At 40.1% G+C, this 14319-nt stretch overlaps 1 protein-coding gene and 1 long non-coding RNA gene across 3 annotated transcripts in view; one reads left to right on the plus strand and one right to left on the minus strand.

Annotated features, from left to right (window-relative positions):
* EPAS1 (endothelial PAS domain protein 1) overlaps nucleotides 1–14319 on the minus strand; it is a 77988-nt gene that overhangs the window by 11842 nt on the left and 51827 nt on the right. Inside the window, exons 3-7 of the mRNA XM_042886239.1 lie at nucleotides 12417–12568; nucleotides 11895–11979; nucleotides 11286–11404; nucleotides 10956–11158; nucleotides 2275–2381 (exon numbers count right to left, since the gene is read on the minus strand). Of these exons, the coding sequence (XP_042742173.1) occupies nucleotides 2275–2381; nucleotides 10956–11158; nucleotides 11286–11404; nucleotides 11895–11979; nucleotides 12417–12568 (666 nt within the window). The remainder of the gene's footprint in view (nucleotides 1–2274; nucleotides 2382–10955; nucleotides 11159–11285; nucleotides 11405–11894; nucleotides 11980–12416; nucleotides 12569–14319) is intronic.
* The window catches only part of LOC122188183, a 34901-nt gene that overhangs the window by 5973 nt on the left and 14609 nt on the right, over nucleotides 1–14319 (plus strand). For both annotated transcript variants that reach the window (XR_006181502.1, XR_006181501.1), the window contains exon 2: nucleotides 784–917. This is a non-coding gene — a long non-coding RNA (uncharacterized LOC122188183). The remainder of the gene's footprint in view (nucleotides 1–783; nucleotides 918–14319) is intronic.

A 14319-nucleotide genomic window follows, 5' to 3' on the forward strand; every position in this document is an offset into this window, starting at 1 on the left:
ACTTAAAAAATATTGTTTGATACATACAAGGGTGCTGATCATGAATGCTGTGTTTAGTTCTGTATTCTGATTTACAACTCTTTATACAAGCTAAGAAGTGGATATTTTCATGCATGAATGAATATGGCTAGGAAGAAGCAGTTAAGTCCTGTACAAGCTACATGCTTGCTTGGTAACCTTTTGCATTAGACAACATCTCAGTAATAATGGGATTTTCCTAAACCTAGGGATTTTCTAATTTGTCTTTGTGGTCATCCTCTGAATTGCTAAGACGTCTGACTGACAATTCTGTTGAGGGTAACAGTATATACGGTGTTAATCATAGCATGGAGTGTTGACCAGTAGAGATGATCCACGCTGATCTTGTATAGCACCATATGCACTAGGATGAGTCTGATTCTGAATATTTCCTATCTGTGTAATGCACTGTATTTTCAGCACTTTTGCTAGTATACCTCACCCCCTCTCTCACTTTTGACTTCATTCAGCATCTTGACCAACCCTCATGTCCAACAGCACAAGTCTGTAGAACATGATACTTTCAGTAGACACAAAGGGCTGTTAAGCATCAACTTATGCCCTTTGTGAGATGATTCCAATTGCTACATCGAGGAGAAGCCACCATCAATACCTGGTCAAGAGTACTAGTAAAAGCAATGCAGAAATCCTTACACAAACAGGTCTTGATTCAATGGTCCTATCTAATTAATTAGACAGGGATAAACAACGTGGGCTCTTTTCAGCCACCAAAAAAATTGCCAACTCTCATTTTATTCCCTCTAGCATTCTCATTCTTAGATGAGAAGTCAACAATTCAACAGATGTAACTCAACAACTCAAAACCAACTGTAAAGCATAGTCACCTATTTCCTCAGAGGATTACTTCTAGCCCATCATGGGCTACCCACATCCTATCTGTAAGTATCACTCTTTCTCACTGTTAAAAGCATGAACACATTTTCAAAGAAACAATTTTAACAAATATGTTCCCAGATAATCTGTAAGTATGGTGTGATTATTATTATTTTTTTCTTCAGCAGCTCTGGAAACCCGATGATTCACACTAACACTGTTATACAGCACCCAATTTTAATCACTGCCAAACATTCTTTCAAATAACGTTCAACTCAAAGCTGTCCTGAATCCTTGCCATTGCAGCTAACAATACACTGTATGCCCTTTTTCTCCTTAAAGTCATACAGCTACTCTTTACTGACACTTTTCTCCAAGACGTACAGAAAATACTTTCTTCTAAGTGCATTTGCTGGGTAATTCCCTACAGACATGATGTAAATCATAGTCCTTCCTGAGCCACAGAGACATTGATCGTAATAACTACAAGGCAGTTTATGTTTTTGTTTATAACTTGTGTTCTCCAGCCTAGCAGCTCTGCCTTGTTTTTATTAAAACAGCAGCAACAGAAATTTTAGTGGTTCTTTGCTGAGTACTCTCCCATGCACCACTAGTTCACTGGTTGTAAAGCCAGACATAGGAAGCATAATTTGCATGTTAGGGTACTATGCTGTCTCCAGCCACTGTGCCACCTTTAAGGACAGAGACTGCAGGTTTGAATCAAGCAATTTTAAGATATCATAAGATATCTGCCAAATAGAAGGAACAGATCTTGGCTCTGATCTCCGTTACCAAAACGACTCAGGTATTTCACGTCAAAAACAGCTAAGGCTGGCAGTTTAGGCATAAGAGTAACAAGAAGAATGTGTTTCTGGCAGTATATATAGTCTGCATAATGAATACCCCGTTTAGAAAGTCTCTTTGCACATCTCTTTTGAGTGATGAGAGAGTTTTTTTTGGTAGAAGAACATTTAGAAATATGCTGTACTAAGCTCTTCCTTCTACTCTTTACAGCCACCCTTGTTGCTGAGCCAGGCAGTAGACCAACAGTACACCAGAATGATAAACCAGTAAATGCACTTCTCACCAAGCTAATACTGTCTAACTCAGCTTTTCAATTTTTCAACTGATCTTTGTATTACTCCTGAAAGAAAGATCCTCTTTTAGCTATGATCCACATTTAGTTTTAAGTATGGCAAAAATCAAACCATGTAGAAAGAGCAGCAGCAGTTTTCAGCATGACAAACATGGCAACGTAAACTTTCTTACAAAGAAAGAACCTATTCTTTTTTCTAAGAATACATGCACATAAATACCCATCCTCACACACAGGGTGAACTTATATTTTCAACTACTTACTGAGGTATCTACTAGTTGTGGCTTATTACTTGCAAACTGAAGAAAACTAAGAGAGTGACTTACAGTTCTGATGACTTTTGGTCATGTTCTCTGAGTCCAAGGCATGGTAGAACTCATATGCTGAACGGCCCAGCAACTCCTCTGGGTGGTATCCAATCAATTCTGTTATTCTAGGTTAAGAAAAGCCAAACATTTAAAATTCACATCTGACAGTACATCACAGCACTCACTTCTAGTCCTTAAAAAAAAAAAAGGATTAAAACTACCATGTGAGAAATCCTGAACTTCCCTACACTTGAGAAACTACAGAGGATTTCCAATCATGTTCTTAAATATTTCCATGTTAAGAATAGATTGGCTTTTAATACTACTACTCTATTCCTAGAAATATCTAGGATGGTCATCATTGCACATGTTGCAAATTTTCCCACTCATTGTACAGTATCTCCTATAGAAGCTCAGAACAAGGAAATTGTTGCTGACCAAGTTCTCAACCTGTTCCCTACCCACAGAAACTCCCACTACCATCATTCAAAAATAAATGCACGCAAGGAATAGTGGCTGGCACCACCAGGTTTGAAAGTATATAAATTGTAAAAGCTTATGTATATGAAAGTGTTAATTCACTGCTTTTGGTATTACATTTAATAAAAAAGCAAGGTGAGTAATTAAGGACAGTTAAAAGAAAAAAAATCAGCTCTTTCACTTAGTGTTTCTCAATTGTATGAGAACTTCACCATGTGGATTAGGTTACTTGGGTGACTAATCCACAAGCTAAGTAGGATTTTACACAAAGAAAGCTATGATCTGAAAAAAAAAAAAAAAAAAATGGACTTTTTTCAGAGCTTTTCTGAGTACTCAGGCAAGGCACGGTTTGTCACCAGTTCCTGAGTAAATGAAAATAGGTCAGCACACTGTGCAGATGAATCTCTCTAATGAGGGGGTGGAGGAGAAGGGTTCTTTATTCCTAAGCTAAATTTGAATTAAAACCGTCATACACACACATTTACAGAAAATACAGTTAGTAAAATAATAATAATTTAAAAAATCCTCTATATGCATTCAAAAGTTACAGATATCACACATCTCCCGGGAAAACACGGAAGCATTACTGTTTTTCAAGTCAGCAACAATGGTCTTGGATGCCTCTTCCTAGCTTTGAAACTGCAAAAATCACCCACAGAGAAGTAAAACCACTGCAAAAATCACTACACGGAGAAGTACCAAAACAACTGCAAATCAACTGCTTGGCTGTCATAAACCTTAAAAAGCCAGGAAGTTTGGAAAGAGGGTCACATCTTACAGCACATACCTGCCATGAACAGCACTGCCCAAGTTTTATGCCTCATAACTAAGCTCCCCCAGAAGGATTTATCTGACACCACATTTGATTAGTAGCGTTACTGCACTGCTACTTCCAAGATGCACATCTCCACTGTTATGCACTGCTTGGAAGGACAGTTGTGGCCCAGCCCTCCAGATAGAAGCATGCCTTTACAAGACAGACATGTAAATACTGTAACACAAACAGAAAAAGAGCACGGCAGTCATCTAGATCCCCCTCGAGCAAGGAAGATGAATCAGATGCAGCTATTTTGTGTACAGTTCGAAAGCCAAGGTGTTGAGTCAGCTTTTCCCTCACCTCCACAGAAGCTCATACCCCCAGGACACCTTGGTTGGTCACGCTGAAAACTGCTCTCCATCCTCATCTCCATGGAATGAACCTGAGCTCGTAAAGGTTCAGCTAAGCAGACAGTTGCTGATTTTACTGCATTCCCCCAGATAACCTGGTCTTCTGTTTGTGTTTATAGCTTTGTTTATGCTTACCATTAGACCAACAAAAGGGGAATTCTTGAATCACTCTTCACTGGCAAGTTGCTGATCATTTAAATTGTGACACAGTCTACTCTTAACTTTTCTTTGAAACCACAAATGCCTTTTCATTTTAATAAAAGCAAGAGTCCTCATAATGAGTGGGTCAGAAGAGCTAAAATGGCAGGAGAACACACTGAATACAGAAGGAGCCCTAATTAAATTAAGGCTCAAAGTACATTTTTTGCTCGCAGTCGTGTGGACCTACTGGAGCAAGCAGCCAGAGGCTTTTTCCAGACCAGTGTAAATACACAGTCTTTAAAAACTGAAACTATAGCCTTTGGTTACACAATGGCAGAGCACCATAGAGCTAGCAGGTTAGTTTGGAGCTCAGCACAAGGGGAAGGTTTCTAAAATTTAGGAAGTTCATAATTTAATCTTAATCCACTCATTTGAAGCTCAAAAGCAAGTAGGAATTGCATGCAAAGAAGGAAAAGGAAATAAAAGTAATGAAATAAAAGCAGCAGCATGCACCCAGAAGCACCAATGCAAATTCAAAACCAGCTGTAGAGGATGTCAACAATGGGACTGAAATAGCAAGCAAAACATATGCATTACAGCAAGCTAAGGGACTCTTAACTCCTCTCATAGATGAATTGCAATCTCTATGCCAACACTGTCTACTTCAATCCTGTAATTCCCCTCTCAAGTTACTCCTTACTAACAAGCTCTTAACAAGTATGTATTCCTCTCTACAAAATAACCCTTCTCCTTATTCCATGGCATAGGAAGACTTGTGGTATGATCCATCTGTGATAATGCCAAGTTTGATTAGATCAAATTTTGTCTTGGATTCAAGTTAGCAAATGGCATGTAGGTTTTTACTACAACCAACAAAAAAGTATACAAAAAGACACAAACCTGACAGGACTGACCAAAGCCACAGCAAGCAACAGTGAAACACCAGTCATAAACAATTGTTTTTAAGAAGTTACTTTTAAGCACAAATCGTCTAACCAGCCTCACTGCCCTTGCTAACTGATCTATTATTCTGGTATTGGCTTCATTATATTTCTCTTCAAACACTCCTGGGAGTAAAATGTTTTTTTTTCTGGAACTATCTATGTCTTTCACTCAGCCCCAAACACTAAAGAGCTGGCTGGCAACGTTTCCTAGATACACTTTCAAATACCACTATTTTATAACAAGTATTTTCTGTCCAAGAATTGCTAACAGCATTGCTTTCTGGAGCGAGAACTGACAGGTCGCATGCTCCTTTCTTCCTCCTCTGGTGCTGCTAACTCCAGTAAGCTTTGATGCTCACAGATGTTGGGACCAACATCTTCCCCTGTGTCCATCACACGGTCCTGTGCCTACCCAAGGCATTTGAGGAAGACTGGCAGAGCGGCACCGAAGTTGAAACACAGCAAGGGCTGTAACAGCCTCTGCACTGACACTGCTAGGGCATTGCATTGAGTTTGGCCATTCTAGTGCAGCCTCCAAAATCTACATGCTTTCCACAGCACTCTCAGCAATACAGAACGTCAAATGAGCATGCAGAGGAGGAAGTGCAAAGCAAAAAGCATACTACAGAGCTATGAGGAGTACCAAAGTAAAAAAAAAAGTCTCAGAAATTTATATGGATTTTTTTTTTTTCCTGTGGTACAAATGGGTCATTTACAAAACCTGAGTCCAGAAAACAAAACCTCTACTTTAACTTAGGCACTAGATGGAAAACTGCTTTTTGGACAAGTTGTGGAATGACAAAATTGGAAAACAAACTGTACGGCGATTTTGGACGGCTTTCCTACCATGTTAGGCTTTGTGTTTTCTTTGTTTCTGTAAAAGCTGAATTGGAGGCATTAGAAGAATACCAATTTTTGTTGAAGAGGACAGGTGGGCTGAAAGGCTGTTTGTGCTCCTGCTAAGCAGCCCTTTATGGAGCACAAACAGCTTTGGGGTAATCCTAATTTTGCCAAAGCAGCACTCCAGTTTTCTGAGCTAAACTTGTCCCCAAAATGCAGCAAGGTCCAAATCTCAAAGAACACATTAAGAGATGGGCAGCAGCCCTCCAATGCGTGTCTGCCCCAACTACCACTATTTAAGTGCTCTTTTTCACTTTTTCAGTTCATACAGCCATCTCTTGAGATGAAAGTGGAGACTTCTCTGTTAAGTAAAACGATGAATTTGAATCCTGTACCTGGACAGGTACAACTTTGGCCTTCCTATTCATTTTGAGACATAGAAAAGCATAAACGAAGCTCACTGTCCACGGCCACATCTCGTAAGAGATGAGCTATTTCAGGTGTTTTACTTGTCTATTTTTTTAATTGGGTTTTGGTGTTTTTCTGTCTCTTTGCAGGAGTACAAAGCTTTTTATTGTATAACATTACTTGAGTTAAAATAGTATAGTGAGAGCTAACAGGACCAAGAAGCCAGGCTCTTTGTGCAACCTTACTGTAATGTTTACTGCTCAGAGAAAATAGCTGGGTGTGTATTCGTCAGCCCTTGTGTGGACTCTGTGTATGCAAGGGTGTGGATCCCTTAACAAAGCCTTTCTGTATTCAAACTGTTACCAAGTTATTGAAGTTAAATTGGTCTTGCTGGCAACTAACAAACAAACAAACAAAAGTTATACTTAAAGTTGAATGACCTAAAGCCCAGAGAGAATGAGAATGAGCCCAAACAGTCACTGCCTCTAGGGTAAAGCTGGGCAAGCACTGTGGTGTGGCACTCCTGCTGAGCACCAGCCTTCCCTCCGGTAAGGTGGCTCCAGATGGTGCTGTCACAGAAGGCAGTGAGACACAGGGAATTTTTCATGGCATCTCCCACTCTAACCCATGCCAACTAAATGCACAAAGCTGAGATCCCCACCCACTCTCCTCAGAGGCAGAGCTGTCCTGATGGGGTGTATCTGCTCTGCTAAGGAAAAAATCAATAAGGGTACACTGAGAACAGCAGGAGTACTCTGTCTCTCCTCCACCCTTGGTCTATCTAAAACAAAGTTTATTTATTAACAAATGCTCTTATTCCTGCTCTATGCAATAATTCAGAGGAAAAAAAAAAAAAGAGCCAGTTTTGCCAAATGCAAACCTCTGGTTTCAGCTATCACTCTGCTCCTCTCCCTGCTACATTAACCCTGAGCGGGGATGGAGAAGGGACAGGACATCCTTTCACATGCTTATTTGCTTTCTCACACAATTTGAAAATATTCTCCAAATATAGGTCAAATGGAAAAGCAACTTAAAACCTCTTGTCAGGAGCTGTGCTTGCATATTTCCGTTTTACACAGTCTTAACTGGAAGTACAAAACAATCCAGCATCCTCTCAACTGCGTTATGCTCATATTAGAAGAAAACAGATTGCGACCAACACTATTGGAATTGCATCTTCCTGCACAATCACATTTAGAATCACTGCGCATCCTCCATCGCCCACTTTTGTTCTTCAATTCTTCCATTACAAAATCCCAATCAAGAAAAAGCAAAAAGAGTGTAACTAATTGGGTTTCTTGTAACCAGGAACACACAATTCCCCAAAGCAGAAATGCCTTTACAGTAATGCGCAACATATGCTTTCCAGTGTATCGGTGCCAGGGAACGGGTTTGCGACAGCCTCCAGAATGGCTAACCTGCATGCGCAGTCCTCTCTCATTGTGCAAGACAGATTTTCTCCCTTGTGCTTCTCTCACACATGCCACACACTGTCATCTGGGGCACAGAGCACTTCCCCCTCCACTCCACAGCACCCCACAGAGGTCTTGGGGGTGAAGGTAGAAAGTCAGCATCACCTACAAGGCCACATCACCCACTGTGCTTTCAAAGCCTCGGTTCCCTCAAAGATACAGTGTATTTGTTTCCTTTGTACCTGTGGGTACCTGAAGTACTTTGGGAGTTTTCCATCAAACACAAATAGAGTTTTGGTCTTTGTTTTGTGGATTTTTCCACCGCAGAAACATGCTGCAGTTATTTCTGTCTACCCGTTGTCCCAGTGGCCCTGCACAGGAAGATATGCTGAGCATCATCACTGCCACTAAAGTAACAGAACTTCTTTCACCCAAAGACTTGCCCCTTTGTGACTAAAACACCCTCTCAGGAGATTGTCCCTGACACGAAGCTTCATGCAGCTGAACTAAGTCCTCACTTGGATTATTGAATTGTGTCACTGATCAGCATTTCCGTATTACAGCTAAAATAATCCTTCCTGAAAACCACTTAGCCAAGATAAGCGGAGCAAGGGAATGTTTTTAAATCACCCTCCAGGAACGGCTAAAGCAGGCATTTAGAAAAACAAGAAATTGAGTTGTGGAACAATGTTTAGTATTTTATGTCTCAAAATCCCTGTCTTTGTGGGATCACCACCTTGCTAAAATTGTTTTAAGAATACAAATCCTTCCCACGTAGCCACAGGCAAGTAACAGACCCGCATATATACACATTTTATATTTGGAAGGCAAAACATAAAGGCTACTATCTCAGACATTTCAGATGAGGAAAGGTCAGTCTTACTCACTTCATGGCTTACCCATGTCATGTCTTCCCTGTCCCTGCATCCTCCTGAGGAAAACCCTAAATGATCAAGGGGCTTTATACTAGCCATCTAATTTTTGTTACTTACTGTTGAAAGGTAATCAGTGTATTCTTTTGTCACATAAAAAGACAGCGGGCTTTCCTAAGGAGATGACTGATGCCACCTTCATTTTCTGCAACAGATACATTTTCGTTGCATGTAGCCATCTTTTGTATGTATTTGAGCTTCACACTGAAAGTGGATGCTTGCATCATGAGTAAGGCTGAGCATAATGGCCATTCATTACAATTGCCCCCGAAATCTTAGAATTTTTGAACTAGATGCTTCAAAAATAAAAACACTGTGGAAGAAGTCCAGAGGGTAGACCTCTTCACACCAGATGAACTGCAAAGAGGGTCCTCAGACTGCGTGAGGAGGCACACTGCTCCCAGGATATCAGCCCTGAGCTCAGAACACACAATGATCTCTCGTGGTGAAATGATCCATGACAGCCTTGTCACGCTGCTGCAGAAAGGCTGAGTGCACTGAGCAGGGTTTAGGCATCCGACTGCCTCATGCTGCCTTTCCTTTCTCGCTCCTCGGCCTGGATTTACATTCCTGGCATAAGCTACTCCTTTAATGCCATTCGTCTAGCAGCACCAAATTTGATAAGAACAGCTGAGTGTTTTACATTTTTATGTGTCTGCTGAGGTGTCACCCGCTGGAGAGAGACCAACATCCCTGTGGGAGGGAAGAGAGCCAGGATTGACTGGGAAGAACCTGAAACGTGTGAGAGGTTTATTTCCTTCTCTGGCCTGGCTGGCTTTTCATGGCTTATCATAATTTCAGTAAAACATGAATGAAGCCTCCCAACTAAATTATTTAGCAACAGAGATGCAGTTTGGCTGTTTTGTTTTAACGAGAAATCTCTGAAATTCCTTACAAGTTATGTAATTCAGAGGATGCTGTTGCATTTCACTGCTACATGAAAGGTTTTCCCTGTACATCATCTCATCGTAAATCAAAGCGAGCACATAATGTTTCACTCTTTTAAAACAATCATATATAGAATCATAGAATCACAAAGTTGGAAACGACCTATATCATCATCTAGTCCAACCATCTCCTCGTCACCATTGCCATCACAAGCACTAAACCACATCACACAGCACGTCGTCCAGACGCCTCTTGAACACTGCCAGGGACTGCGACTCTACCACCTCCCTGGGCAGGCAATATATCTTCCATAGAAAAGTATCAGTCCTGCAAATTTGCACTTATAATTGCTCAAGCATCAATTCTGGTAGAGACATGAGAATGATGCAATATAGCAAAACCTTCTGGTAGACTCTTGAAATCAACCACTGAGTAAGTTTATGGCACCAGTACATTGTTGTTTTTTTTTTGTTTGTTTGTTTTTTTTAATGATGAATCACTATTGTCTTGTTTGACTTTTCCTCCTAATAGCAAAATCCTACTGATATCTCAATACTCTCATCTTTAAAGTATTGAACAATAAAGGAATGTATTTTATTGCAGTTACACCATAGCACATTTCTAATTACAACAGACTTGCTGCTAAATTCCCAGAGAGGTCAGAATAAGGTCAGTCATGAGTTTCACACTTGTAACCTTGCTCTCATCCATAGCTGCTAAACCAGCTGGTTTATAAGGCTGATGCATCATACTATTTAAAATAATAATCTTGGTTAGAAAAACTTTTAAAAAGCCTTCAAAAGATCAAGCAAATAAATAAGGACTCAATCCTGTGAGTTTTTATTAAGATTTAAGCATGTATATAAACCCACTGACAACCCTACAGAAAACAGGCAGAGAGACTATGGGGACCTCCATTCTTTCAAGAGTCTGAAGAGCGGAGGGCACTGCACCCTAGCTGTCTCTAGATCTTCTCCACCTCTAAAACGTGCACATAGACAAACAGTAAAGGATAATCGCTCTTCTTTGAGCACCAACTCCTTTCAGAGCTCTGGGTGCCTTAGCAGTTCTTAGTTAATCTAGAGCATAAACTACTTTTCCAACTAACTGATAACAGCAACTTAGGCCAAAACAACTATTAGACAGTCCTTGACTAAGGTCCATAAGACATGTCCCTAGAGGTATTCTCTAAAAACATAACAGAAACTCTCTGTACTCTTCAATTTAAGACTCAAGAAACTAATGTTTATGGCTCTAAGTTGTGTCGCCTTCTGCCAGTAAAGTTGAATTTCTCACTTGGAAGTGGAAGAAATGCAGCAGGAGTACTGTTTTGTCTAAATTGAGATTTGAGTAACAGATTGTACTTTCTTTTAGTCCTTGCTTATCAGGTCTACACAGGAAGGCAGCTTGACTGCTAACTGACTGCTGACTGCTTGTTTTGGATAAAATTGAAATGTCCATGAAAAGGAGAAATCAGTTGAGTTTACCTGTCATCACAGTAGGTGAATTTCATGTCCATGCTATGGCGACTCATGAAGGTCTTGCTGTCCAGAGGGATATCAATATTTGAAGGATGCTGAATAGGCTCACACATTATTATAAGGCAGGTGAGAAGAGGCTCTTTATACCCACACAAAGTATGAGGAGGACAAGTGTTGTACACCTTAACTTGTCCAGTGCAGTGCAAAACCTGAAATAACAATTTGTGAATGAAAAACAGTCTCATAACATATGTTCCCTACAATCCAGAATGTCTTCTTAAAAATAAAACAAACAAAAAAACCCAACAAAGTCAACACTTATGGCTAAAATGGTACCTTCCATGTGGCAGATTTGAGGTTAACTGTTCTGCCTCTGTTGGTAACAGTGCATTTCATCCTCATGAAGAAGTCACGTTCAGTTGACATCTCCTTGTTTTTCTTTCCGAAGCCTGGACCTACAAAAGAAAAGTGGCAAATGAGTTTTCTCAGTTTTGTTTCCTGATTTCTCCTGTTTATAAGCACAAAAGATGCAATAAAAATAATAGACTAATTCTCAGGTAACATAACTGCAGAGACCATCAAAGATGCATGGACCACTGAAAAGCAGTTTGTAGATCATAAACTTTAAGTGAGACTTAAATGGGACTTTTTGCATTAAAACTTATGTTTTAGCTTGCAGCACATAAATCTTTGCGAAGAGTTATAAGAGAAAACATTCCACCTGTTTTAATTTGATGAAAGGAAAACACTAAACAAACAGCTCTGAGGTCTATCATACAAAAGCAGTATTTAGCAAAACAAAACAAAACAAATCTGCAAAGAATTGAATAACAGTTGATGATTGCTCTAGGAACAAAAATTCTCTTTACTATGACTAACAGATCTCTACTATCGGCCAATTACTTCATTTGGTTATTTAAAAGCAAACTCTTTATTTCATATTACCATTTTTCAGACTCAGATTCTCTCTTATTTCTTCATGATCACATGGATGAGTGAAGTCAAAAATGCTGTGTCCAGTTAATTCCACCTATTTAGAAATAAAAATGATCCTTATTTAAATAAGAGCAACACGTACAGAAAATAATGTGAATCAAACGGATCAGGGACAATTTGGGGGGGGACTTGTCTTTTCTTACTGAGAATTTCAGTTGCTCATTTATATGCTTTTAAATATCATTTGTTTAGAAGAAAATGTTGCTACAATTAAATACACTAACAGCAGCTTTGGGTTCATTTCCAGTATCCAAAGACACTGTAACTTTGATAGAAATGGAGAGAGAAAACAACAACAGAAACAGTGCTGCCTGGTGTACGGGGCATCTGCCTGACAAATAAGACAGTCTATTTCTATTTTATTTTTTATTTTTTTCCAGAAATGCAGACTTGTTTTTCTGCATTTAGGCATATGCCTAGTTTCTAGGAATTGTATTACAATGACAGGAAAGTGCGAGGGAACAAAGTTACCTGGGTGAGACCCATGTATTTGTTGACATTCTCTGACAAAAAGATCATGTCTCCATCCTGTGTCACCACGGCAATAAATCCCTCCAAAGCTTTCAGGTACAAGTTGTCCATCTGCTGGTCTGCCTCTAGTTCATTCTCATTGTCGGCACATACTGAGAAAAAAAGAAAAAAAGCATCTAAAATCTTTGGCCAGCCTTTTTCAGCACAATCACATCCAATAACAAGGCAACAAAATATTTTTCTGCTCTTCGAATTTCATTTCCATAAATCCCTTCTGGAGGAGCCTATTATTTTTTCTCCTTTTCTGAGAAGAACATGATCTCCCCATGGAAAGGCAGGAGCTTCTTTGCTAAACCTTTTGACAAACACAACAGATTCTCTATTGACCTTGTTTGCTTTTCTGCTGGACATGTTCTTATTGCATAACACTGCCAATACTCAGACACAAAGTACAGATTCTGGACATACATTCTTTTGGCCACACGTTACCTTCACATCTAATAGGTGCCAAGTGCAGGGCAGATCTTAGAGAAGGCAACTGAATGGTCTTAACAAGAAACATTTACATCAGGTCAGGTTCTCTAAGGAGTTCAAATGCTCTTCCTATGAAGCACGCCTATATACCTCTGCACTCAGAATGGAAATGTCTGTTAATACAATCTCTAGAAGAAAAAGTAGAAAAATTCCCTTGCAGTCCTTTTGGGGACATCTCATCTAACAATTCCCAAAATTCCTGTAAAAAACCCAGATCCATCCCATCAATACCTGCTTTTACACCTGCAGGAGTCAGAACTCCATTCACCTCTGAAACATGTTACCTGCCTATGTTCCCTCCTGACCAACAAAGGGAAAAGCTTCAGATCCCACACATTTGCCTATGAAGCGTTCACAAATTCAGCGCATCTTAACATTTTCGGGGAAGAGTGCTACTGCTGTGCTGAAATCCAAGGCCTTGCTGGAAAAATGAGGACATCCTTGCTTTGTTTTATGTTTTATTTTTGATACTCACCTTTCTGGTTTTTGGTTTTTTGTTTTTTTTTTTGACTTGGCTTCGCTTGGCTGTAGAGATGACTGATGGCACTGCTATGCCTTCAGTGTGTGTGCTCCACCTCCTGAGATGGGATACAATGGGTAGCCACGGCTGCAGGAGAAGAGGGCAGACACACTGCTCTTCCTAACACCTCCTCTGCTTTCACAGGTTTAAGTCTGTCATCCAGCTGGCCATACAGTACTCTCACCTTCTCAACTCCCACACCAATTCAGCCTCATAAACAAGAAGCGTGCAGATGGCTTGTACATGATTGGTACAGAAAAGCTTCCCTGCAGGGAGGGCTCAGACTGAGCCCACCAGGACTGTGCTGGCCAGAGGCTCCAATCCTACTGCATCAGCCTGCTTTGTGAGAATAGGGAAACTCAAACAAGTTGCTTAGAGTAGTTGTTTCGCTTTGTTGGTTAAATGTTCCAATTTCAGCACGGAGATTTTAATTGTTAGCAAACTCGAGAAAAATATTTCGTTTATGTGTTTTTCTTCCCCTCCCTAAAACCATACATTCATATTCTCTTCTTGTGAAAAGGTTAGTTTCAGGAGAAGTTTATAAGCAGAACTGGGGTGTTGCTTTGCAAAGTACATTATTGGAAAAGACTTTTTTTTGGTTGTTGCTTTGTTTTTCTTCCCCAGTAGGGAAGAATCTAAGCCAAACTAACATGGTTCTTACATTTAAGTATGACACAGCTATGATTAAAGGAGGAATCTGATCTATTCATCTCCTGCAACTGCACCTCTAATACCTAAGTCTAGACCAGAACAAGCACAGAATGATGGGCACTTGCAGCGTGCAGACTCTGGTTGGAGTAGATGAGTGATGACAAAACTGACATCAGCTTCTGCACCTCTCTGGCAGCT

The sequence above is a fragment of the Lagopus leucura genome, unplaced genomic scaffold, assembly GCF_019238085.1.
Source record: "Lagopus leucura isolate 7727_CA_CO unplaced genomic scaffold, USGS_WTPT01 Super-Scaffold_73, whole genome shotgun sequence".
Classification (NCBI taxonomy): Eukaryota; Metazoa; Chordata; class Aves; order Galliformes; family Phasianidae; genus Lagopus; species Lagopus leucura.